Source organism: Halichoerus grypus, chromosome 8 (genome assembly GCF_964656455.1).
Source record: "Halichoerus grypus chromosome 8, mHalGry1.hap1.1, whole genome shotgun sequence".
Classification (NCBI taxonomy): domain Eukaryota; kingdom Metazoa; phylum Chordata; class Mammalia; order Carnivora; family Phocidae; genus Halichoerus; species Halichoerus grypus.
The window spans coordinates 43,316,649-43,341,192 of NC_135719.1; the positions used below are offsets into that span (position 1 = coordinate 43,316,649).

A 24,544-nucleotide genomic window follows, 5' to 3' on the forward strand; every position below is an offset into this window, starting at 1 on the left:
AGTTCACTGCCTGGTGTATCATCAAGTGGCCCACACAAGTTCACTTTTTGCATTACTATCATTTCCTAGGTCTTTTGGGTCTGTCTTTGCAAAGGAGGTTTTTCGGAGCATCTCTCCATAAGGAATTAAGAAGTAAAAGAGACTCCCCTTCTAAAAAAGTGCCTGTAGCCGCCTGGCGTCGAGTGGGATGTGCTCACCTTTGTTTATGGAGGGGTGAGGAAGGGCAGGAAGAGAAACACCGACAGCGCCTGTGGGGTGGTGGGACCCCATCTGGAGGGAGGCTGGGTTTTCACTCCTATGGGAGATTTTGAAGCTGGGCTTGAATGTGTTGCCCCTGGACTCTGCCATGGCATGGAAACCAGATGGAACACAAGAGCCTGTGCTCATTTCTTCAGTGTCCTCCAATGGAGAGCCTTTAACACATTTGTTTTCTTGGTTTTATTTTTTGTCCACTTTTTTATTGAGATTTAACATAATACAGTAAAGCGCACAAATCTTAAGAGTGCGGCTCAATTAATTTTTATGAATGAGAGAATTTGTGAAACCACCACCTAGGTCAACATCAAGAACATTTCTAGTAACCAGAGGGCTCCTCTGGGCCCCTTTCCAACCACCCCACCTCCCTACTCCAGGGGTAAACACTATTCCAGCTTCCGCCACCACCATTTAGTCTTGCCTGTTCATGAACTTTGTATAAGCAGAAGCTGTGCCTGGCAAAGTTCTTTCGTTCTACTTTTATGTCTGCGAAATTCATCCATGTTCTCACGTGTTGGTAGTTGATTCTTCTTGATTGCCGTTTTCCATTAAATGAATATACCATAATTTATTAATTCATCCTACTGCCGATGTACTGTCAGGGGCTATTATGAATAAAGCTGCTGTGAATATTTTCATAATATTTTTGGTGGATATTTCTGCTTGGGACACATACCTACAGGTGGGATTGCTGGGTCACAGGGCAGGCAAGTGAGTGCCTTCAGTAGGCTGTTTCCTAAAGTAGTTGGACCCATTTACTTCCTCCTCCCTCAGTTTTTGAACATATCACAAAGGAGCTTCTCCATTGGAGTATTCCCTATGGTCTTGCGGAAGAAGAGGAGCTCAACTCTTTCGGAAGTGATAAACCTCAAAGATGGGAGAAGCAGGAGCAATTTCCCAAACCTGAACGGGAGAGAGGACACCATTAGTTTTATTACCAGCTTCTGAGCATGAGTCATGGGGGGCACTGGGATAAAAATAGTGAATAAATATTGTTTATTATGTGCAAAGATTGTAAAGTGAGAAGTTATTTATATTAATGGTATATAGAATGTGTTAATCATATATATGATTATTATAATTATGAGATGATTAATACTATGTATATTTGAATAAGAATATAAATGCCCCTCTGTAAGTCCAGTAGGATGATAGAATAGCCATTAGTGAAAGTGTTCTGAAGTTGAAGCATAATTTTTGTGTGCAAAAGAGATACTCATCCTAAGAAAAGAAACTGCAGTTTTAAATAAGAACCATTAAAAAATTTTTTTTTTAAAAAGGGCTCAGTCAGTTAAGCATCCGACTCTTGATCTCAGCTCAGGTCTTAATCTCAAGGTCGTGAGTTAAAGCCCCACCTTGCACTCCACGCTGGGTGTGCAGCCTACTGAATGAATGAATGAATGAATGAACAAATCGATCAATCAATCCATCAATCAATCAAACAAACCATCTGCCAAGGCAAGGATCCCCAGTGCAGAGAAGGTAGATGGTGAAGCCCCAAAAGACAGATGGGAGGGATCAACAGAGGTCACTGCCCAACATCAAGGAGGCCACTTCAAAGTGGGGCAGCTCCACGCTCAACTCCCACCGTGGAGGTCTGTGGGAGGCCTTCCCTCATCTCCCAGTTATCTGCAGGACTTATTTGTTTCAACCCAAGGGCTTTCTTTCTCTTGCAAGTGCCAAGTGGGTGGGACAGAGAAGTTGCGCGTCTTATGCTTGTTCCTTCCTCTCTTGTTTTTCTGAGCTAGGGAGTTTCAGGAAGAAGTAACTAGAAAGTCAAGTAGAGAAATTGTTTTTCAAACTGGAGGTATTCGTCCCCTAGTGGATCTGAAATTAAACTTAGTGGGTCACCACCAGCCACGCTCGCAGCCTCTCAGTAGCTACTGCCCCCAAACCCAGCCACAGCAGGGCTCTCATCCATGCATATGGCTTAGCCAAGTGCATCCCTACGGGATGTTCCCCGGAGCTCCAACAGACCTGGTCATGGTCCCTCAAAACTACCTCTTCCTCCTGACTTTCCTTTTTATTTCTTGACTCCCGCTTCTCCCAAATAGCACCTCTTCTCTTGCTCCTTACATCCATCCATGTACCAAGTCGGACGCATTCTGACTCCTGGAGGCCCCTGCAACTGTCCTCTCCCTACAACCACTCCCAGAGAGCAGGACACCAGGGACTCCGCTGGAGGATGGCAGTGCGTGCTTCCCTCCCCGGTCATGTACTCTGGACTCACTCTAGCTCTGTGTACAACGCCCTCCTGCTCAAAAGCCTGCAGTGGCTCCCCTCTGCCTACCAAATCCCATATGGCCTTCGGCCAGCATTCGAAGTCCTGGACTGGCTGGCTGCAGAACGCTGTTCTAGCTTAATCTCCTACCTTCTGCTGGCAGCGATCTGTTACACCTTCCAAACCAGGCTCCTGCCCTAGCTGTCTACTTGGATGCGTAGCGAGAGATAGAGGTATCCGAACCCCTCACTATCTGATGGGGGTGGTTCTCATCTGTAGTGGGGCCACTGCGCTGGGCATCCTGGGAAGGCAACAACTTTGTCTTCTGCTCATTTTGGTCCCCACCCCTGGGACCTGGCACACAGGAGATGCTGGATTCATGCTGATTGAATCAGACCTTTGGGCCATCTAATGAGTGACACCAGGGATGGTGTCAAAGTGGTGGGGGGGAGGGGGAGGGTAAAGAGGTGAAGAGACAGATGGGCAGGGAGGCAGGTGCTCAGGTCACCTCACAGGCTGGCTAGGGTGGTGCGCCTTGCTGTGCTGGCTCAGCATCACTTGGGACTGGTCCTGCAAGGCCTCCACGTGCTCAGGATCCTTCAGGCCCCGAGTTTCTGGAGAGAAGCATCGGCAGTGAGCTCTTCTCCCAGCCCGCCCTGCCTGCCCCCGCCACAGTCAGCCAGGGCCCTCAGGCGGAGTGAACCCAGCCCTGCACCTCACTCCTCCTGCTCCCCAGGGAAGAAGCCTGCACACCCCCAGGTCTCTGTGGGGTGGTGGAGGCAGAGGGAGAGGCAGAAGGAAATCACTGGAATTCCCATTCTTTAACCCCAACCACACTTCCGTAAGGCTTGGGCAAAGACTCGGTTACCTGGTTTGAAGAGGACCAGGGCCTTCATGCAGGCGAACTCTGTGGGGTCCACTGCCAATGCTCGGAACCGTGAGATTGTTTCCTGCAGGATGCGGCTCTCTGCACTGGCCAGTGCCAACCGGCCCTGGGAGCTGCTGGCAGCGGGGGCCTCGGGCGCGGCCAGCAGTGGGCAGGTGTCCAGAGGCAGAGACCACTGTATGGCCCCGAGGAGGAAGAGTTCACTCCATGCCTCCTCCAGCAGGATCACCTGTACTCAAAGAAGGAGCGAGCATGATGGCGGAGATCCAGCATCTCTGGCTCAGCCTGAACCTCTGCCACCTTCTCCGGGGCCCTAGGAAAGGAAGGGCTGGCCCTGGATGCCCAGACCATCTCCTGACCTCTGCCTGACATTGAGCCAGAGGCCCAGGGCTCTGGGATTTGGTATGATCTGGCCCAGCTGCCTAGGCTCCAAGATGCTCTATGCATTCCCTCCAGAGCCTCAACTGGAACATTTAGGAAAGCCTAGAGCCATGGAAGTTGGGCAGCCTCAGGGACAGTCCCCATAAGCGTCCCAAGTTGAGTGTGCTCAGCAGACTCGGCCTGACCTCTGAGCTGCTCCATCCAAACCACTGGCCAAGTGCTCAGACCCTCAGTGTGCCTCTCTTCCTGGGTTTATCGTGACAGGTCTGCTTGCCCTTGAGAAGCTCAGAGGGAAGTCCTACAGGTGAAGAGGTTAGGCGGAAACTCGAACCCTGAAGTCAGAGGCGTCTGTGCTCCTAGAGAGCCCAGAGTCTCCCACTTGCACTATTCAGGGTGTGCAGACAGCCCTGTCACATACAGAGGGACTGTAGGACCTGAGGTTTTGTCCAGGAGGAGGAAAGACCCAGGGGACCATAGGCACTCAAATCCCTGAGTGGCCCTAGCCACCATCATCCCCGAGGTGCACAGCCCACTATCACCTCTGCCCAGAGATGCGAGCGCCCCCAGTGGTCACATCCCTGAGACATGGATCCCTGACCAACACTGACTCAGAGACACGTGCATCCCAACTGTCACCATCGCCAAGCTTCGGGCACCCGCAGTCATCACCTGCGAGGGGCTGTATGCGCTCCCAACGCAGCTGACTCAAGTGCATCCCCCGACACACACACCTGATCGCGGAAGGGCAGGTTGGAGAACACCGGCAGGTTCTTGGCCCACTTGACAGCCATAAAGAGAAGGCGAGCTGATGTCTCATGGATGCTGTCCAGGCCGCAGGGCGATGAGGAGGAGTATGGGGATGAGGGAAACTCGGGATCATCGCTGGTGACATCAATATTCTCATCGGCTGTTGGAGGAGGAGGTGGTGACATCAGCTCCCAGTCTGGGGCGGGGCAGGGGCTGCTCAGGGCCCCAGCCGGCCTCCCACTTACCATCCTCTGGCTCCAGCTTAGCACATGTTTCGGCTGTTATAAGGCTGGCCATGAAGTGGTGGTGCCCCGGCGGCGTGAGGGCCCCAGGCCCCAGGGCTCTGGCTGCAGAAACAGGCGTGGGGCCCCGTGGGCTGGGCCCCGCCGCGGCCAGGGGGGCCCCCAGGGGCTCCAGCCGGGGCTCCGGGTCTGACTCCACGCTGGCCAGCCGCAGCTGGGCCGAGCTCCGCGGCTGGCGCTCATTCTGCACAGCTGCGGAGGCAGGAAGGGTCAGGACACCCCCCGGGCCTGGGCCCCCATCTCTTCCGTCACTCGTCTCTGGGATGGGCCCCGACTCACCGTCCTGGTTCATGCCCTCCTGCAGGCACTTCTTCAGGCGGCAGGCCTGGCACTGGTTCCTGTGGGCCTTGTCCACCGGGCACATCCCCGCCCCCACCTGGCACCTGCAGGCCGAGGGCGCCCAGGGTGTCAGTGCCCCACCACCCAGGCCCTCGGCCGTGGGTTTGCGACATGCTTGGCCCAGTCCCTCCGCCCCTGAGAACGTCCTCCCCCCACACAGCCCGCCCAGGGTCCCGCAGGGGCGGGAGGGGCAGGGCCGTCCCAGGCGGGCCCCCCTCACCGGTAGATGAGCCTCCGCCGCACGCTCCTCTTGAAGAAGCCGCTGCAGCCGTTGCAGGCGTAGATGCCATAGTGCTTCCCGCTGCTGCTGTCCCCGCACACGCGACACTGCAGCGAGGGGCCCGCGCCTGAGGGGGGCAGGGGCCCGGCTGGGTCGCACCCCTCCCTCCCACCGGCTCAGCGAGCCCTCCCCGCCATCCCCGGCCCCGCCCACAGTTAAAGCGCCAGCCCCTCTGGTGCAGACACCCCACCCCGCGCCCCTCCCCGGGCTAGCGCCGGCCTCCACCAGCCCGCCCCCGTTCCCTCTCTGCCGGTGGCTTCAGGCTCTGTCCTCCCACAGAAGCCTCCGGGACCCCACCCCTGGGGGGCTCCGCGGCCACACCCGAAGGCTGCTTCTCTCTCCTTTCCTGTCCCATCCTGGCTCTGCCCACCCCCATGTTCCGAGGGTTCTGGGTTTGCCCGCCTGTTCCCTCACTCTTGCCCACAGCCCTTGGAGCTCCTTTCACGGTCCCTGCGACCCTCTGGTGCACACTGCCCTCCCCGAGGGCCCAGACCCCACCTCCAGGAAAGCCCTACCTGCGGGCTCCTCTCCCAGGCCCCACCTGCCCGGGGACTCCTTCCTGGGGGCAGCCACAGTGGCCGGCCCAGCTGCAGCCATGTTGGAGCTCATGCTCGGGCAGTGGGCCCAGCGCTAGTGGGTCCCAGGGCAGCCTGCACCTGCCTTCCTGAGGGGGGCGCTCTGAGTGGGCCCAGCCTTGGCCTCCCTCTTTTGACCTCTGTCCCTCTCTTGGTGCCCCTGTCTCCTGTTCCTACTTCTCCCCTCCCTGGCCCTGGTGGTCTCCCTCACTCCCTCCCAAGTCTCTCCTCTTTGTCCTCCTGCCTCCCGTCTGTCTGTCTGTCTGAACTCAGAGCTGCCCCAACTTCCCCTCACCACAGCGGCTCTGGCTCTAGGAGACTTCTCCCAGGGCAGTGCTGGACACAGCTTATGATCCTCTTAATCTTTACTGTCTCCACAGGGGATCAACCAGCCACACCTGCGGCGTCACCAAGGTGCCCCCGGAGCCCCCCCCAACCCCCGAGCTGCCCAGTGTCCCTGGTCCCTTCTGCCCTGTGCTCTCAGCGGGCTGGCCATCCAATGCCAAATCTTGAAGGGAGGTGAGGACTCCAGGTCCCCCAGGACTTTAAATCTCTCTGAGCTGCTGGGCATGTGTCTGGGAGCAAGTTATGTCTGGGAGGGGTGTGTGCCTCTGTGTGCATGTGGGGCTCCAGGGATGTAGTGTTCACTGGGGCTCCAGCCTTCCACCCTCATGGTTCCCACCTGAACCCTTGATAAGGAACCACTTGGGGCCCAGGACCCTCAAATCCTGGAAGGGGGCTCCCCACACATCCAGCACAGAGGTGGCGCCCATCACACAGGGGAATGGGTCTAATGTAGGGTCTGAGGCTGGCCAGGAGGCAGGAAGGCCTGGGGCCCAAGGTGGAGAGTCTCCTTCAGGTCTGTGAGGAGCCGAAGAGGAGCTGTAGGCTCCTGGGGAGCGGGGCCTGCGGGATGGGAGGGCGTGAGGACCCAGCCCCCGAGTCTGGCTCCAGGCTCTCAGGTGGCCTCCCCTCCTTTCCCCCACCCGGCCTCACCGTCCCAGGCAGGCCAGCCTCTCTGCTGTCCCCAGACCCCGTCCTCCCAGCTCAAGCCCAGTGTGGTTGTGAGGTGAGGAGCCAAAGGAGGAGTCTGGGCCTCCGCCGGACCAAGCCCCGGCTCCAGAGGGAGTGTGGAGAGAGCTCAGACAGAGTCAAATTTAAATCCCTGCTCCCGCTCAGGTCAGTCAGACGGCCCAGCCCTGAGCCAGTGATTTAGCCTTTCTGAGCTTCAGTTTCCGTGTCTGGGAAAAGGGGTATCAAAAGTTTCAGTGCCCAGTACTCAGTAAGAGCATAATACGTGATGGGGGCTGTTATTATGATGATTTCTCTGAGGAAGTCACAGAGCAAGCCTCAGGAAATTGCCTTTCCTTTCCCTGCTCCTCTGCCCCCACCCCCACTCTCACCCCCTGCCCAGGACAGAGCGGGGTTGGTCTAGAGGACACCACCCATCCTCAGCAGACCTCTGCACCTCTGGGGGTGGGGGGCAGCGCTTGGCTTAGGCTTAGAGCCCAAGGGGGAGGGGGAACAGTGAGAAGTTTCTGGAAGGATCATGGAGTGAAGGGGACAGAGGAGGAGGGGCGGGCCTTTATGTAAGTGGGGTTAACCCTCATTGTGACAGGGAAGCACTACTGGGGATTTGGGAAGTCAGCTCGAGGGGCTTTGTGGGGTAATCCGCTTTCTGGGGCCTCAGAAGATCGAGGCCACCAGGCGGAGGCCCCATACCTGACCTCCCCTGCTTCTGCGCTCACCTGCACCCCTCCAGACAGGCAGCCCTCAGGGCCCTCTACTGGACAGTCTCTAGCTCCATCTAACCTCCACAGCCTGGGGCATCTCCCTTAAACTTGATGTACTTGGTCCCTCCTTCCCAAAGCTTGTCTCTCGTACTTCTAGAGCATGTCTTTACCATCTTCTTCCCCACTCTGAATGGTCATCACCTCAGGGTGCCCCAGAGCAGGCCCCAGAGGACCTTTTCAGCTCTCCTTGGGGGATCTCGCACACACACCCGGCTTCCATGACCCTTTGACCCCTGCCTGGGTCTGGGCCGGAGCTTCCACCCACAGACCCACCCAGAGTTCAGGTGTGGAGACCGACTCCACACGCCTCAACCAGCCCGTCCCCAGCTTGTCCACGGAGATGGTCACCGAAGCCCCCGGATTGAGGGGCCGTCCTGAGCATACGTGTGCCGTGCAGGGAGGAAAGCGTCCAGGGCTGAGCTGAGGGCCTCGGACCCTGGAGGTCTGGGCCAAGGAGGAGCCACTGGGAAAATCAGGACAGCGTGGGTCCTGGGAGCAAGGGAAGGGGAAGATTCGAGGATGAAGCCATCATCCAGGTCAAGTGTCCTCTGACATCTTTGCATCACCAGTAGTAAGAAGGAGAAAGCAAGTGCAAATACTCCCGACATCATACCCAAACCTCACAGCAAACCTCAACCCACAGGTGAGGAAACCGAGTCTCAGAGAGGTTAAGCAAATCGCTTCTGGCCACACAGCTGCGGAGAAGGAGAGGAGCCTGGGGGTGGAGTCAGGAGTTTCAGACTGGTGTCGGATCCCCAGACTCCTGCTTCCCCCATGGCGCTCTTCAAAGAAGACTGAGCATCTCTTTGGCTTTAGCAGCAGAAGGTAGCTGGTGCCCACGGCGAGCGAGCGTTGTTCCCGAGGAGAAGGAGAGCAGGCTGCCCTGGGGGGCAGGCAGAAACTCCAGCGCCGGGTCTTGTCTCAGGGTTGGACCTCAGTCCAGGTCACCTTTCCCTCCTCAGCCGATGGAAGGTTCCAGGGACTGGGTTCAGAGTTTCAGGTCAGCTGGGCGTGTGGATGACAAGGCACTTAGAGCACAGTAGCTCATTTTTAACTTGTCTTTATTTTCCCGATATTCTGTAGTGGCTATGTGGTACTTAGAATGGCAAAAAATAAATCCGTCAGAATAAAAGACACTAGCCGTGTTCGACGTGCCCGTTCTTAACGCTGTTTGGACTTTATTACGTTGACCTCTCACGGGGGTCAGCCCGGCTCCTCTCTCACCCTGACCCTCTGTTCTTGGGCAAGTCAGGCCCAGCCAGAGCCTGGACAGTGCCGGATGACAGCCCAGCGGGGCTGGGGGCAGGGGCTCTCTCCCGATTTGTGACCACCAGCTGCTGGGGCAGACGCCAAAGGATTACCCAGCCCAAAGCCTTGAATCTGCTGACGAAGCCGCCAGAGGCCACCTTATCACTAATACAATTATTCCCCCAGGGGACAGGTCAGCAACTTCCCTGACTCCCTGGAGGCCTGGGGTAGGCAGGGCAGGCCGGGAGGGGATGGATGAAAAAGGCTGCAGAACTAGACCTCTCTCTGGCAGGTAAAGCCACCCCCCCCATGGTTTAGGGCCTGTCATATCTTGTGTCACTGGATCCCAGGCCTGAGAGATGCCCTGGGTGTTGTCAGAGGGAGGAGAAATGGTTCTGGGATGAGGTCAGGTTGGCTGGGCTGAACACCACAGGTCCAGGAGCCTCGGGCTTCCGGTTTGGGATAAGCCTCACTCGTGGCATTTGGTCCTGGGAACATATTTTCTGGGGCTTCTTAAAAATGCTCTTTATTGGGCACCTGGGTGGCTCAGTCGGTTGAGTGTCTGCCTTCGGCTCGGGTCATGATCCCAGGGTCCCGGGATCGAGCCTCGCATCGGGCTCCCCACTCAGCGGGGAGCCTGCTTCTCCCTTTGCCTCTGCAGGCCGCTCTGCCTACTTGTGCGCTCTCTATCTCTCTGTCAAAAAAAAAAAATGCTCTTTATTCCCCACCCATGGATCTTTGCAATCTTGGAGAAGGAGCCCAGGACACCAATCCCACTTCCAGGAAACTATCCCATGGAAAATTTCACCAAGATTTAATTATAGGGCTGGTCCCTGCAGCAATTTTAGTAAGACACCCACCTGTAGACAGCAGGCTACCCCCAGTATGCTCCATCCTGACAGTGGAATGCTAGATAGCCATTGCACATGGTTGCGGTTCTATACTCATTTACATGGAAATATGCCCACAGTGTTTCCACTCAAAAGCCGGCTACAAAACAGCATGTCTGATTTCATGTGTCTCAAGGGAATTGCTGGCCAAAGATCACGGGACTCCTTTCTCCTTGGTAGGACCTAAAGTCATCAATAGTTTCTTTCTCTAGAGTGGTGAGTGGAAGGTTCAGGACTCCCGGAGGCAGATACCAGCAGGAAAGTTTCTCAACAAAGCCTCTTTCTTTTCTTTTCAAGATAACATTTAGAAATAATCAGATATTCTCCTGCATAGTTTTCCCAGTCCTTGGCTTCTGAAGTCCTTCCCCCAGAATCGTTTTAAAGGTCTGAGCAGAACTCGAGAGGCTCCTTCTTCCGTCCTAGGGGAGCAGACAAAAGGCAGTCTGTCCAGAACGCCTGCATCTGATCTGCAGCCCCACGCTGGGGGTGACCCCCTTCCTCCTTTGTCCCGGATGACTGGCAGTGAAGGGTATCTGTTTAACTTCTTCCCCTCTGTGCTCCCAGAGGTGGGCTTCTCCCATGTCTAGCAGAGCTATTATTAAGATACCACAAGCAGAAATTCTCACCCCAAACAGAAAGGTTGCTGTTGTGTTTGGATGTTTAATAATCAACATGTATTACAAGTATAAGCAGGATAAAATAAAGCTCTTTTCATTTAAAAAAAAGAATGGCTAATTTGAAATAAATGTTACTACTACGACTATTAACAATAATAGGAAATATTTATGAAGAAATTGTTAAACATTTCTATGTGTGAGAATGAGAAGTTTCTCCTGCCTTCGATTTTGCTCCCTCATTACCTGAGGGGAGGGCTAGAATCTCAACAGAACGGGGCGTCAGGCCTGAGCCCTGCCTCATCAAAGCGGTTACGGCCGAGTGCAGCCTGGTCTTGGAGGCGCCCCTTCTCTGTCTACACCAGCTCTAGACCCTTCCAAGCTGTGCTGGGGCTGCGCTGGAGGCTGGGGGAGGGCCCAGGCAGAGGGCCCCTGGTTGTGGGGAGCTCTTTGAAAACCAGTACAGAAGTATTTTAAAGTTTAACAACAGGTATAATCAGACCAGAGTATTCTAGCAGACTGACCCTCCTGGTTCTAATATTTATCATCTCCTAGAAATGAAACAACCTCAGGCAGGGTTTTTCAACTTGGGCCCTATTGACATTTTGAGCCAGAAAATTCTTTGTTGTGGGGGCTGCCCTGTGCTTTGTAGGATGTTTAGCAGCATCCCTGACCTCTCCCCACTAGATGCCAGAGGCAGCCTCTTCTCCCCAGTTGTGACAACCAAAAATGTCTCCAGACATTGCCAAAAATGTCCCCCTGAGGGGCAAAATTGTTCTTGGTTGAGAACCACTGGTCTAAGCCATGTTATTTCCTGCTCTCTTGGAGACAGTTCACCAAGTCTGTTTTTACAGTTGCAGAAAGCACTGCCTAAGACAAATGTCCAGGAGGAGCCCCAGGCCATCAGGCATGTAACATTATCTTTGGTATGCAGACGCAGGAACTATCTGGAAGGATGCTCAAAGGGTTGACGGAGGTTTCTCTGAAGGAGAATTTTACTATTTTCTTTTCTTCTTTATATTTTTCTATGTTGTTTGAGTGTTTAATAATGGACATGTATTATAACTGTAATCAAAATAAGGCTTTTTTGTGTTTTAAAAGAGATTGGCTGGGGCAACTGGGTGGCTCAGTCGTTAAGCGTCTGCCTTCGGCTCGGGTCATGGTCTTCGGGGTCCTGGGATCGAGCCCCGCATTGGGCTCCCTGCTCCACGGGAAGCCTGCTTCTCCCTCTCCCACTCCCCTTGCTTGTGTTCCCTCTCTCGCTGTGCCTGTCTCTGTCAAATAAATAAATAAATCTTAAAAAAAAAAAATGAATATAAGAGATTGGTTAATTTGAAATAAATATGACCTATGATAATAATAATAACAATGGGAAATATTTATTAAGAAATCGTTATGTAGCAGCCATAGTTCTGAGTGTTGGTCAGTGAGAACTTATTTAATCCTCACGACACCGTCAGACATTATCACTATGTCCTCCCTTTACAACCAAGAATGACAGAGAGGCTTAGCGACTCACCCAGTGTCATAGAGATAGTAGGTGACAGAGCTGGGATTCAAACCCAGGCAGAGAAGGTGGTTATGTTAGGAGAATGTATCTGCCCAAAGGTAAGGGAATAAAAAGTGGGAATATCATATTTACAAAAACCACCTTCATATATTTCGGAAAGAAAATCCCCTCCAGACACAGTCTGTCTCCAGGTAAAGTTGAAAGAAAACAGCAGATATTCTGGGCTATGGAAAGCCACTTTGAACTGACATTTCTATTCTCAGCTTTTTTACAAGACGCAGATTCTTAGATTCAAATTGCAAAAAAAATTTATAGAGATAAGTGAAAGGATAATTCTCCAGAAAACGTCTTTGTTTTCTGTGTTTGCTTTTAATGGGATTGCTCTGCACCAGGTATGACTGGGGATGACTTGTAGTGTGCATGTGTGAAGGTTAGGTGTGAGTATGTGTGCGGTGAGACCCCGGGCCTCCTGTGACACAGGTAGGCTGAGATTCGCTCTATCGGCACAAAGGTGCCGTCTCTGCCTGAGTCTCTTGTGGTTTAATCTTGAGATCCCAGACAACGTCGTGACAACTGCACAGGCTTCTAGAATTTGTCCAGAAAGAACTATTTAGATGAGCAGTGTTCAAATGTGAATTTGGCCCATTTGCCTTCCTGACTTTTGATATTGACGTAAGCTGTATTTTCTGACCTTACTTATTAGCTATATTTATTAATTTGGTGAAAATGCTAAACTGAGGTCACAGATAACCAGTGCCTCCTCATAGATGAGGGATGTATTCTTTAGAACGACATTTTAGAAAATGCATACGCTCCAAGCAGTTCTCCCTAAGATGTGACGGTATGGGAGGGGGCCCATCCTGTCAGCGGGGCTGCGGAGGTCTCTTGGATCCCCGATCGCAGCACACTCCCTCGAGTACGGGGACTTTGCATATGCTGTTCTGGCTCCCCAGTTACCTCCCAAGGAGCTTGAAAGACCTGCTCTTTAGAATTTCTTACACAGACACCACACTGTGATATGTCAAGATGTTGCTTTCATTCAGCATGCATTGGGAATAGCTAAGTATATATTTTAATATAATAAATTATGGCACATTTCCAAGATGGCTATTCTTCTGCCATTGGAAGGAGTTATGTGGAAAAAGTCATGATGAAGGAGCAAAAGACAATATACTGCAGACACACTGGTACTTGTACACAAAAGCAAAGTAATTCGGCTAAGTCAGGGGCACTCTGGTTGGTATCAGATTTAACCTATTTACATTTATTATTATCTTTAGTGTAACATACCATTGAATAGAAATTGGCATTATTTTACTGATCTTTCAGGTTGTCATACTGTTTCTTCAGCATCTTTATTTATTTGACAGTCTGTTTCCAAAAGGTAATTTCTGATTAAGGCTGTGATCTATCATTTTATTCCCAGACACGATTTTAAGGTAAGATTCTTGACTAAGGGCATTGAAATTTAAAATAACTTTTCCGGGGGCGCCTGGGTGGCTCAGTCGGTTAAGTGTCTGCCTTTGGCTCAGGTCATGATCCTGGGGTCCTGGGATCGAGTCCTGAGTCGGGCTCCCTGCTCAGCGGGAAGCCTGCTTCTCCCTCTCCCTCCGCCTGCCACCTTCCCTGCTTGTGCTCTCTCCCTCTCAAATAAATAAATAAAATCTTTTTTTAAAAAAGTTAAAAAAATGCAATAAAATAACTTTTTCAGAAATGAACTTATTTCAAAAATAGAATGTTAAAAAACAAATACGTTGAAGAATTGTTTTACATTTAGCTTGCTATGACAATGGTATTGTGCTTATGCTTAATGAAAAAGAATCCTGGTCTGTTAGAGACATATCCTAAAGTATTTACTGGTGAAGTAATTCAGTGTCTTGGATTCGCTTTTTAAAAATGACAGCACAAAAATTTTGTTTAATAAATGAGTGACCAGAAGGAGGAGGTATATGAAGGCAGAACGACTAAAGTTGGTGTTTGCTGATGTGGGAGATGGGTCCATGGTATTTCACTGAACTATTATCTCTATAATTTTGTTTGTGATTGAAGTTTTATATAATAAAATGTTAATTTAAAAACATATATACATATTTTCAACGTGAAAAGTGAAACAAAAAATTGTGGTCAATGACTTTGGACATACTCTCTAGCCTAAATCTTCTCTTTTTCTCCCTTTGCTTCTACCTAAATCTGTCTTCACTGGCCGTTTTGATCTTGCTACGGAGTTTTTGAGGAGCTAAGTTGAAGAGGGTGATGCGTTAGCGGAAAATTCCAGGTGCTGGCTTTGGATGGGGTTGGCTGGCGCACTCATCAGCGCCCCCTCCTGGAAGAAGAAAAAGGCAGCGGTGCCCTTGAGCTTTCTGAGTAAGAGTGCCTGGCTTAAAAAAAAAAAAAATTATGGTGCTATTTTGGTGATTGATTGATTGATTGAATTATTATTAAAATTCTCTCCAGCATCATTAAGGTATGATTGACCTATAACATCGTGTAAGTTGAAGGTGTACAATGTGCCGATTTGATACACATACATATTATGAAATGTTACCCCAGTAGAGTTAGCAAGTACTAACTCACATAACTGCCTCACATAACGAGCACCGCTTTTCTGTGATGAGAACATTTGAGATCTCTTCTCTTAGCAACTTTCCAGTATACAGTGTGGTACTGTTCACTATAGTCACCATGCTGTGCCCTCGATCCCCAGGACTTACTCACCCTATAACTGGAAGTTTGTACCCTTCGACCAACATCTCCGCTTTCCCTCTAGCTCGCTCTTTCTCACACTTCCAGACGGGGCCCCAATGCCTCTCCTCAGACCAGGCTCTCTAACGTTGCTCCCCACAACGCAGAGTCACGATCAGAAACTCTCCTATTCATCTACTTGTTTAGTTGTTAGTGTCTATCTTCTCCAACTAGAACGTAAGCTTTATGAGACCAGAGATCTCGTCTCTCGTGTTTAAAGGCTTGACACGTGGAACCAGCCTGATCTGCTGGACGGCTGACTGAAAGCGTAACCGAAAGCTTCCCCTACCTCCCCGCAGTTCGCTGCTCCTTTCTCTGACCCTCTGCTCTTGTGTCTGCTAGAATACTCTCACTGCATCAGACCCATCTGCTCCTGGGCCAGAGCCTGGCATGGAGGACGCTCCCCCATGCCTTCCTGCCGCTGTCACCCCCAAGGCCAATGTTGCCATTCACACGGTCACTGGAGGTTTAAAACATTTACTGGAAATTGCAAACAAATCAACTTAGAGATTCTCTTGGGAAGAGACATGTAAAAATGAAGAGCTGCTAATAATCATGATAAGAAGAGAATGTGTTTTAATAAAAGGGACTTGTCTGGCCAGAACAGGAAACTGGTCAGATAAACTACCTCCGAATGGAAGGACATCTTCTCAGGGATCCTTCCCCAGTCTTTCCACCCCCCCATGATGTTTCCTCATCAATTCACCAGGGAAGCAGCCCCTGGTGTGGGACCCTGGTTTTCAAGGTGTGCTGAACCAAGGGGCTGGCACTTTAACCAGAACACCTTCGCATTTGGGTTTTATAATTGGTAGAATTTAGTTTGAAGAAGGGTTTCTTCTTCCTAAAAAGCGGTCAGAGGACTGCAGGAGCCTGGGGTAAGATACTCCACGTATTAGCTGTGTGACCTCGGACAAGCCTCTTAACCTCTCTGGGCTGGTACAATAAAGAAATAGTGGCGCTAATAAACCCTTCCTGTTTGAAGACAGGAAATGGAATTAGAGGACTTCTCAAGTTGTCTCCGGGATCTAAGATCCTCGATGGTGATGGTAGCACTAGTCAGAGTATTACAGGTAACCCGATCTACTTGCAATAACCAGCAAGGCCACAAGATGGAGGTGTTACTCCATGAGAAAAGCTTTGCCTGCTCCATGGACTGTTTCACTCTCCAAGTTCTAGCATGAGAGATTGGGGGAATTTCTTCTTTGAAATTACAGAAAAGAAAAAGAAAAATCTTCAGTACTCTCAACATCAGGCAGAGGATTTAAAATCTTTTAGTGACGAATCCCGGCCAAGTTACCCAGTGTGTAACGCACAGCTGTGTTTTTCTACCAGAGCATCAAAGAAGAGTTTATGTGATGGAGCAATTAGTGGGAATTTGGTTTCTCTGTATTTTAGAGGCGATCGCCTCAAGGGCCAGATTACCAGGGGTGCGGGTGGGGTGGGCATTGAGCAGGAAGGACATTTGCTGGATTAGGACTTGGTCGGGAATCTCTGGCGTGTCATACTGTATTGGTAGGGGAGAAAAAGGATGAAAGCAACGGGATTAGGCGCAAACACAGCTCCGTCCACGAGATCCTGTCCTACTCAGCAGACATTAGGGGTGGAGGCCGGATGACACAGAGGAGACTAGGACGTTGACTTCTTGCTGCCATGGAGACAGGGAAGCTGGAGAGGGGTTCGGAGCCGGCTGTGCAGAAGGGGATGACTGAGATCACCCGGGAGAGAGTCTGAGTGATGATGAAAAGCGGATGCCCTGAGCTGGGAGCCAGAGAACTTTCTGGACATAGACCTGCCTACGGCTTCCCCCAGAGTTTGGTCATCACCAGAATAAATGAGCTGAACGCTCCCGAATCCGTGCTGGACCAACCTGTCGGGCGCCTGCTTGTGGAGGAGCCCTGGTGACCTTCATGAAGACACCTGGGCAGGTGATGACAAGCCTTTGGCTCCCTTGACTGCTCTCCCGCACTCTTGCCGGGGGGCCCAGGGGCGTGGGGCCCCCCGGCAAGAGGGGTGACCAGGGAGGCAGCACCCGGAAAGCTATTTGGAATCATCCGATGCTTCGGGCTACTGGTTACTGCGTTCAAGTAATGTTCGGACAACTTTTAAAGGGAAATCATTGTTTCACTAACCTCCAATGTCCAGTAAATAACTTCATGTTTAATTATAATGTTATAAACATCGAACTAAGTAGAAGGATCAAACTCTGCTAATGAAGTGAAAACACTCCTGCAAGCAAACGGAATTAAAAGGAACAACATGGACAGGCTAGAGAATGCCCTGTTGAAAGTCAGCTGCCCCTCGGAGCCTAGAAATAGGAATCGAGGGTAGGGTGCAGATTTTTCTGGGTTTGGCGAGGGAGGACCGGCAACTCTCCGCTCTACTGCAGCTCTTTTGTCTCAAACAGCAAGTCTGTGACATAATCTGGCGTTTGCTTTGCGGGCATCCACTTTTTAATACTAAATCTGATTCCATATTAACTCCACTCATGACAATTAAAGCAATACCGCCTGCTCCCAGAGATGTGGGAAACAAAGGCAAAAGAAAATTAAATTTCCTTACTACTTATAGCCCACTGACAAGTCCCTGAAACAGGCAGAGGGAACTTCCTCTAGGAACTCAGCTGCCTCGATGTTGACACTTGGCTAAGGGCAAAAGGCAATCTTAGCCTGACCCCCAGGATCCTGTAAGTCTACTTTAACATATAAAAATTCCTTTGGAAACTTCCTTTATCTCTACCCCCCAAGATACGTGTTGGCAGTCATCCTCCAAGCTTATGACCCACCAATATACATCTGAAGGGTCTCATGACTCAGGTTTTACTAGACAGTAATAAATGACTTTTTCCCAACAAAGCCAGCCGCTCAAGGTCCTGGAAACCTTGCTTCCAAAATTCCTTAGAGACTCATGAACTCCCTAACTACCCCCCAGCTTGAAAGTATATAATGGGCCACTCCTCATGACCCCAGTGCGGCTCTTTCTGCCTACGGGTCCTGTCCCTGTACTTTAATAAAACCACCTTTTTGCACCCAAGATGTCTCAAGAATTCTTTCTTTGCCATCAGCTCCGAACCCCAACATCTTTCCTACATCACCAGTGCCGGTCCCAATGGTAGTTCTGGGCTGTAAGGAAGTCAACCAGATGATGGAGTATATGTACATACCTTTTAAAAGATTATTATTAATGTATGAAAACACAAAACGAAAAATTACTATTGAAAACACTCCTGAAAAAAAACCCCACCATTTCATTAAGTTCTCTCCCCAGGATGAATTCCCAGTCACAGAATTATTTATTTTTTTATTTATTTTTATTTATTTGACAGAGAGACACAGCGAGAGAGGGAACACAAGCAGGGGGAGTGGGAGAGGGAGAAGCAGGCTTCCTGCTGAGCAGGGAGCCCGATGTGGGGCTCGATCCCAGGACCCTGGGATCATGACCTGAGCCGAAGGGAGACGCCCAACAACTGAACCACCCAGGTGCCCCACCAGTCACGGAATTATTAAGTGAAAGCGTATCTGGTCAGCTTTATGGCTCTTGCTATATTGTGCTAAGTGGACTTTCATAAATCAACATTTTCACTGAAATGGTATTTCTCAGCTTGCCTCCAATGCTCATGATTTAACCCAGGAAAACATGCGTTTTGGGCACAGTTAATGCACACGCTCATGCCAGGCTGCTGGGCTCCCTCAAACCCCGTCACTCTTCGCCCAAATCCCTGACTGGCTTCTCGTCTCACTCACAGTGAAGCCAATGTCTTCCCCAGGCCCCCGGGACACCTGACCTCATCTCCTGCTCCCCTTGTTCTCCCACTTCCTGAAGGCTCTGTGCGCTGGTGGAGGCAGCGCTCGTGCATGTTCCTCTGCCTGGAACATCCTTATCCAGGCAGCCAGGTGGCCCGCTTGCTCCTGTCCCCCCAGCCACCTCCTTTAAAATTGTACCTCCTAGGGGAACCGGGATGGCTCAGCCAGTTAAGCGTCTGCCTTCGGCTCGGGTCATGATCTCAGGGTCCTGGGATTGAGCCCCGCATCGGGCTCTCCCCCTGCCTCTGGCCCTGCTCCTGCTCATTCTCTTGCTCAAATAAATAAATAAATAAATAAATAAATAAATAAATAAATCTTAAAAAAACAAAATTGTACCTCCTGATGAGGGAGCAGAAGGCAAGCCGAGGGCAAAGCACAAGCTGACACCCCACAACACCCCGCTCCCAGGTGGGACTTGTGTGACAGTCCTCAGGCACCCCTGACTGCCCTAAAGCTAAGGGAAGGGAAAAACAAATGGTTAACTGATAAAGATCACAGTCCTGCAAGACAGGAGTCTCCCTCACGTTACCAATGTCTTAGTGATTTACAGGGAAAAAGCATTCTTATCGATAGCCTAACTTTCGGAAACCCGTAACTCAATTTCCTGGAGCCCTAACATCACCCTCCCCTCTAAAAGTGATGTAGGAAACAGAGGCAGAAAGGAATGTAAACAAAGTTAAATTTCTTTTTTTTTCCTTAAAGATTTTATTTATTTATTTATTTATTTATTTGAGAGAGAGCCCACTCACAGGAGTTGGGGGGAGGGGCAGAGGGAGAAGGAGAAGCAGAGTCCCCGCAGAGCAGGGAGCCCGACCCCTGTGCTTGATCCCGGGACTCCAGGATCATGACCTGAGCCGAAGGGAGACACTTAATGGACTAAGCCAGCCAGACGCCCCCCAAAGTTGAATTTCTTTATGACCTGCAGCCCATTGACAAGGACCTGAGATGGGTAGAGTATAACATTCCTCCAGGAAGCTCCCAGCTGTCTTGATGTTAATCCCTTACTAGAAGGAAAAACAACCCTAGCTTGACAAGAGCAAGGCCTCCAGTATCCTGAGAGTCTTCTTTAGCATATTAAAGTCCTTTTGGACACCTCCCTTTTTCCTTACCTCCCCCAGCTCCCAAGTATATAATTAGTCACCCTTCACAACCCCAGGGCAGCATCTCTTTCTGCCCAGGTGGTTCTGTCCCTGTGCTTTAACAAAATCACCTTTTTTGCACCAAAGACGTCTTAAGAATTCTTTCTTGGCCATCGGCTCTGGATCTTACCAACATTCCAAAACCACATCACCTCCTGCTGGGCTCCACCACACCTCATTCATCTTCTCAGCTTTGCTGTTTCCCACAACACATATCACACCTGCCATGCCACGCAGAAGTTACCTGTTCATGTCTTTACTTTCTGCCTCCCCCGGTAGCACGTGAGCTCTCTGAGGGCAGTCTTATTCCACTTGGGATACTGCTACATTTTCAGCGCCTAGCAGAGTATCAGGCATGGAGTTAGGTGCTCAATAAGTCCTTGTTGAATGAGTGAATGATCATTGTGACTGGGGAGACATCAAGGCAGGTGAAAGAAAGTGAATTCCAAGGGAGAATGCCTGAGTTCTGAGGTCTTGAGCAGGTTGAAGGATCTGCGTATTTCCTTTCTCTTGAATCTGAGTAGGCCTGTGACTGGCTTTGACCAATAGAACGAGGCAGAAGGGATGTCTGGGACTTCCAAGCCCTGGCCTTAAGAGACCTGGCAGCTTTCTCTTCTTCTTGCATGCTCTTCCTTCTCCTCCATGTTTGAGAAGCCCACGCTATAAGGAGAGACCACACCAAGAAGCCATGTAGGGAGGGAAAGGCCCTGAGAATACACGGGTGAGAAGCAGTGAATCCAGCCCACAGACAACTGAGGCTCCAGATACAGGACCCGAGGCAAGCCGTCTCTGCCCTGCGAGCTGAGCCTTCAGAGCTAAGCGTGAGGAGCCATCTGGGATGATCCAGCCCCCGGGGACATCACGTGGAGAAGAAAGGAGCTGTCCTCGGTGTGCCCTGATTGAATTCCTGACCCACAGAATTGTAAGAAACAGGAAAAGAGTGGTTTTAAGCCGTTGAGTTTTGGGGGAGTCTGTTATTCAGCAATTGATAAGACAAACAGGGTCATCACCTGAGAGTATAAATTGGGTGTGAGGGGGCCCTGCGTCGGAGCTCAAGGGAACCACAGGGCAAAGATGACAGCAAAAGTTAGACAGCAGGCCCATCCAGGACTCAGGGCGGGTGAGAGGAGAGGCTGGCAGGGTATCAAGTTCAGGCGGATTTGATCCTTTGTGTCTCGCTGCTCTCAACCCTCGCACCCCGGCCAGCCTCCAGACAGGACTGACTCTGCCTTTCTCAGAACACTGGTGAAAGCAGGGCAGAGAAGGACAGGGGGTTCCTTGAAGCGTTGTCCCTGGAGGCAACGGTGTGTGTGTGTCTGTGGGTAAGTATCAGAGAAGTGGGCTGCCCATCGTCCTTGGGCTCTCCACCTCCAGCCCGAGAACCCTTGTGAAGCCACCGTCATCCACATCTGTAACGTGGACCACAAGCTCGAGGAATATGTTCTGGCCCAAGTTTAGTTTTAAAGGGAATTTTTGTCTTATGCATGGATTTCTGCAATTCTTGCAGAGCGGGTAGTACCATGGGGAGGAACAGACACAGCAGTGAAGATTAGACAGACCCGGGTTCGAATTCTTTGGCCACCAGGAATGTGTGATTGTGAGTGAATTTCCTAATCTAGTGAGACTTGGCTTTCCCAGCTGTAAAACGGAGAGAATAGTACCCAGCTGTCAAGGTGGCTCCACGTATTAAATAATGCCGCCCAGAGGAGGCTAAGTGTGAGTTCCCTAATTGCCTGGTTACGAAGATCTGTACTGCAACACCCATGACAGCTATTAGAAAATAGCCAAATTTGATGTCCATTTATTTGCCACTCGTGTCAGCAGACTGGCTCATCCACTCCATCTGACTCCTTTGGGGGTCTCCCTATCTGCAAATGGACAGCAATTTGTAAGGTCCACAGGACTCATATGTCTCCAGTACCTAAAGTGGTGCTCGGCACACGGTGTGTGCTCAAGAAATACTTGTGGTTTATTTTTTAAAATATTTTTTATTTATTTGAGAGAGAAAGGGAGAGCATGAGCAGAGAGAAGGAGAAGCAGACTCCCTGCTGAGTAGGGAGCCCGATGCGGGGCTCGATCCCGGGACCCTGAGATCATGATCTGAGCGGAAGGCAGACACTCAACTGACTGAGCCACCCAGGCGCCCCAAGAAATACTTGTTGCATAGAGGGAGATGGACGGCCTGAACCCATTTGAAGGAGTAGCTCTTTGACAGGCCAAAGATGAACAGAGGCTGTGGTGTTTGACCTTCGATTGCTCCTGTCCAGAAGTCAGTGCTCAGGCCATCATTGGTGGTCTCATCCATGTTTGTCCCCTCCTGTGTCTCTGCTCACAGAATCCCAACTGTGCCCAGAGCAGCTGTAAGTCCAGCACCCGGTGGTGGATCGTAACTGGTTCACACTAATCATGACAATCCTTTCTCTGTCTTCCCAGTTTCCTTTGTAGGTAGGAACAGCCATGGAACCCATTTTGGCCAATGAGATCTAAGTGGAAGCCTGTTGGGTATGGGAGTGGTTTCTGGGAAAGTGTTAGCTTTCTTAGTACACGGAGGCCAATGCACCTGCAACTGTCCTTCCTCCTTCTTCGCCTGAAGATGGATGTGATAGCTGGAGCAGGAGAAGCTGTCTTGTAACCATGAGGAAGAGGCCAAGAGAATTGCAAAGAAGCTGGCCCCAAAACTGCTGAGTCACTAACCAACGCCAGCCAGACTTCTTGTTGTAAAAGAAAAATAAATCCCCGAGTCGGGATAGTCAGGCTTTCTTTTGCGTGTGGCCAATGGATGCCTGAATGATACACAGGTTGTCTGTTTTTTCTGTTTGAAAAAACTGAATCACGTATGACACATGAGTACAGGCTTAAAAGAGTTTCAGAGCCTCTACATTTCCTTGATTGAAGGGGTAAACTGGTGGATTAAGTCCAAGAATCTGAATTTTAAAGAAGACTTTTATAAAGAATCTGAGGGGTCATGTGCTCAACTTCTCAATAAAAAGAAGAAAACCTGCAACTTTCTTAGTGTTGAATGCCTCATTTTCAAAGCAGCAGTTTCACCCTGGTACTTGCTAGAAATACAGACTCTCAGGTCCCACCCAGCATTCACTGACTCAGAACCTTAAATTTAACAAGATCCCAGGTGATTCATATACACATTGAACAGTGAGACACACCCTTCTCGGTGGTCCTCGGTGGTTCTCGGTCCTGGCTACAATTTCTTGGGAATGCTTTAAAACCACCAGTGCCTGGTCCCCACCCCAGACAACTGGAATATCTGGGGGTGGGGTCCCCACATCACTTAAACAAACAAAAAGTCCCAGTACACAATGAGGCTTCAAGAAAACCCAAGACAGCCCCTGCCACTGGATAGCCATGTCTTTGGTCAGGTTACTTATTCTCTTTGAATCCCAATTTATTTATCCACAAAATGAAGTGCTCGCCGCATACGTGTTGCTGTGAAGATTAAGTTGAATTATGTAAAGGACCTGGATAATGCTTGGCACAAAGCAGGTGCTCAATAAATTGGGGTTTCCCAGCCTTAGTGATGATAAGGATCACTTGGGGCATGGGCTTGCCATACAGACCGCTGTGCTCTCCTCTGGGGAGGCACACACCTTGGTGGGGAGGGCTGAATGAGCACTCCAGGTGATTCTTATCATTAAACAAAAAAAATTTTTAAGGGGGTTCCACGTGGGCCTTGAACTCATGACCTTTAGATCAGACCTGAGCTGAAATCAAGAGTTGGACGCTTAACCGACTGAGCCACCCAGGTGCCCCAATCATTAGACAAATGTGAAAAACATGGCCGAAATGTGAGTTTTTCTCCTTATCCTCTTTTTGTTCTTTATCTGCACCCCCTTTTTACTTTAGAAAATTTCAAACCTCGGAAAAGTATAATGAACACCACATACCGTTCACTAATACCAAAGTGCATTTTACTTTATTTGCACGTATTCTCTCTCTCCACACGTGTGCACGCACAAATTTTACTGACCTCCATGAAAGTGCATTGCAGACGTTGTGACCTTCATCCCTAAATACTGCAGCAGGCACATACTCCTGCTTGACCAAACGCTACCAACACATCCAAGAAGTTTTACATGGATTCGATTGCATCATCTTAAATACAGTCCATATTTAAAATTTCCTATGCTGATTACTCTTTTTTGAGTATCTCACTGTCTGTTGAAATGTCTTTTCCCAGTTAAGCGTCTCTATTACGGGAAGCAAGTTTGACTCCCTGTCCCTTCTCTCTGCTGATATGCTGGAGGCGTCCAGTTTCTTGTCTGTCCCTGGCTGTCCCTGAGATATCTGGAGATGGTTGAAGACAGTTTCCTCTCCAGGTCCCTCCCACCCCCATCCTGGCCACCATCCTCTGGATTCTTTCCTGATGGTGGATGAAATTGGGAGACCGACGGTTCCAGCTTGGGTCTGACCCCTAGAACAGAGCAGGCTTGCTGTCTCTCTCTCAGGGGCAGCTGCGTATCTTCAAATGTAGCCTACGATCATATTGGTCAGAGGGAGCCTGAGTAAGCTACACAGCGTTGCACTTTTTCACCAACAGCTAAGCACGCCATTCAGTGCTTGTGCAATTATGTCCATTGATCAGAATTGATGTGGAGAGAGACTGGAACTAACAGATGCTGGGACCATAGAACATGCCAGACCCCGCAGAGATGGAGCTGGGAGAGACACAGGCCTGTCTCGATGGGGAGCCAACTGTAGAGTCCTCGAGCCACCAAGGCTTTGCTGGAGACTCTGCGTCTCAATGCTCTGTTTCCAGAAGGGGATAACGTTACAGCTTGCTAGGTCTGCTATGAAGATTTGGGAA

The 24,544-nt window shown here is 50.5% G+C and overlaps 1 protein-coding gene across 1 annotated transcript; it reads right to left on the reverse strand.

Annotated features, from left to right (window-relative positions):
• Positions 1-423: 423 nt before the first annotated feature.
• Positions 424-5,537, reverse strand: NR2E3 (nuclear receptor subfamily 2 group E member 3). The gene is made up of 7 exons (XM_036095204.2): positions 5,352-5,537; positions 5,072-5,175; positions 4,736-4,984; positions 4,475-4,650; positions 3,345-3,591; positions 2,985-3,090; positions 424-1,158 (listed from the first exon to the last, which is right to left on the reverse strand). Exons 2-7 carry the CDS (start codon positions 5,154-5,156, stop codon positions 1,026-1,028), a joined length of 996 nt encoding a protein of 331 aa, XP_035951097.1. The 5' UTR covers positions 5,157-5,175; positions 5,352-5,537; the 3' UTR covers positions 424-1,025.
• Positions 5,538-24,544: the final 19,007 nt, after the last annotated feature.

Bases quoted from the DNA above. Each gene is read 5' to 3' on its own strand.
- NR2E3 (XM_036095204.2), bottom strand. From the start codon at position 5,156: ATGTGCCCGGTGGACAAGGCCCACAGGAACCAGTGCCAGGCCTGCCGC. The intron at 4,651-4,735 runs GTAAGTGGGAGG...CTCCTCCAACAG, and splicing joins TAAGCTGGAGCCAGAGGATG to CCGATGAGAATATTGATGTC. The intron at 3,592-4,474 runs GTGTGTGTGTCG...CTTTGAGTACAG, and splicing joins ACCTGCCCTTCCGCGATCAG to GTGATCCTGCTGGAGGAGGC.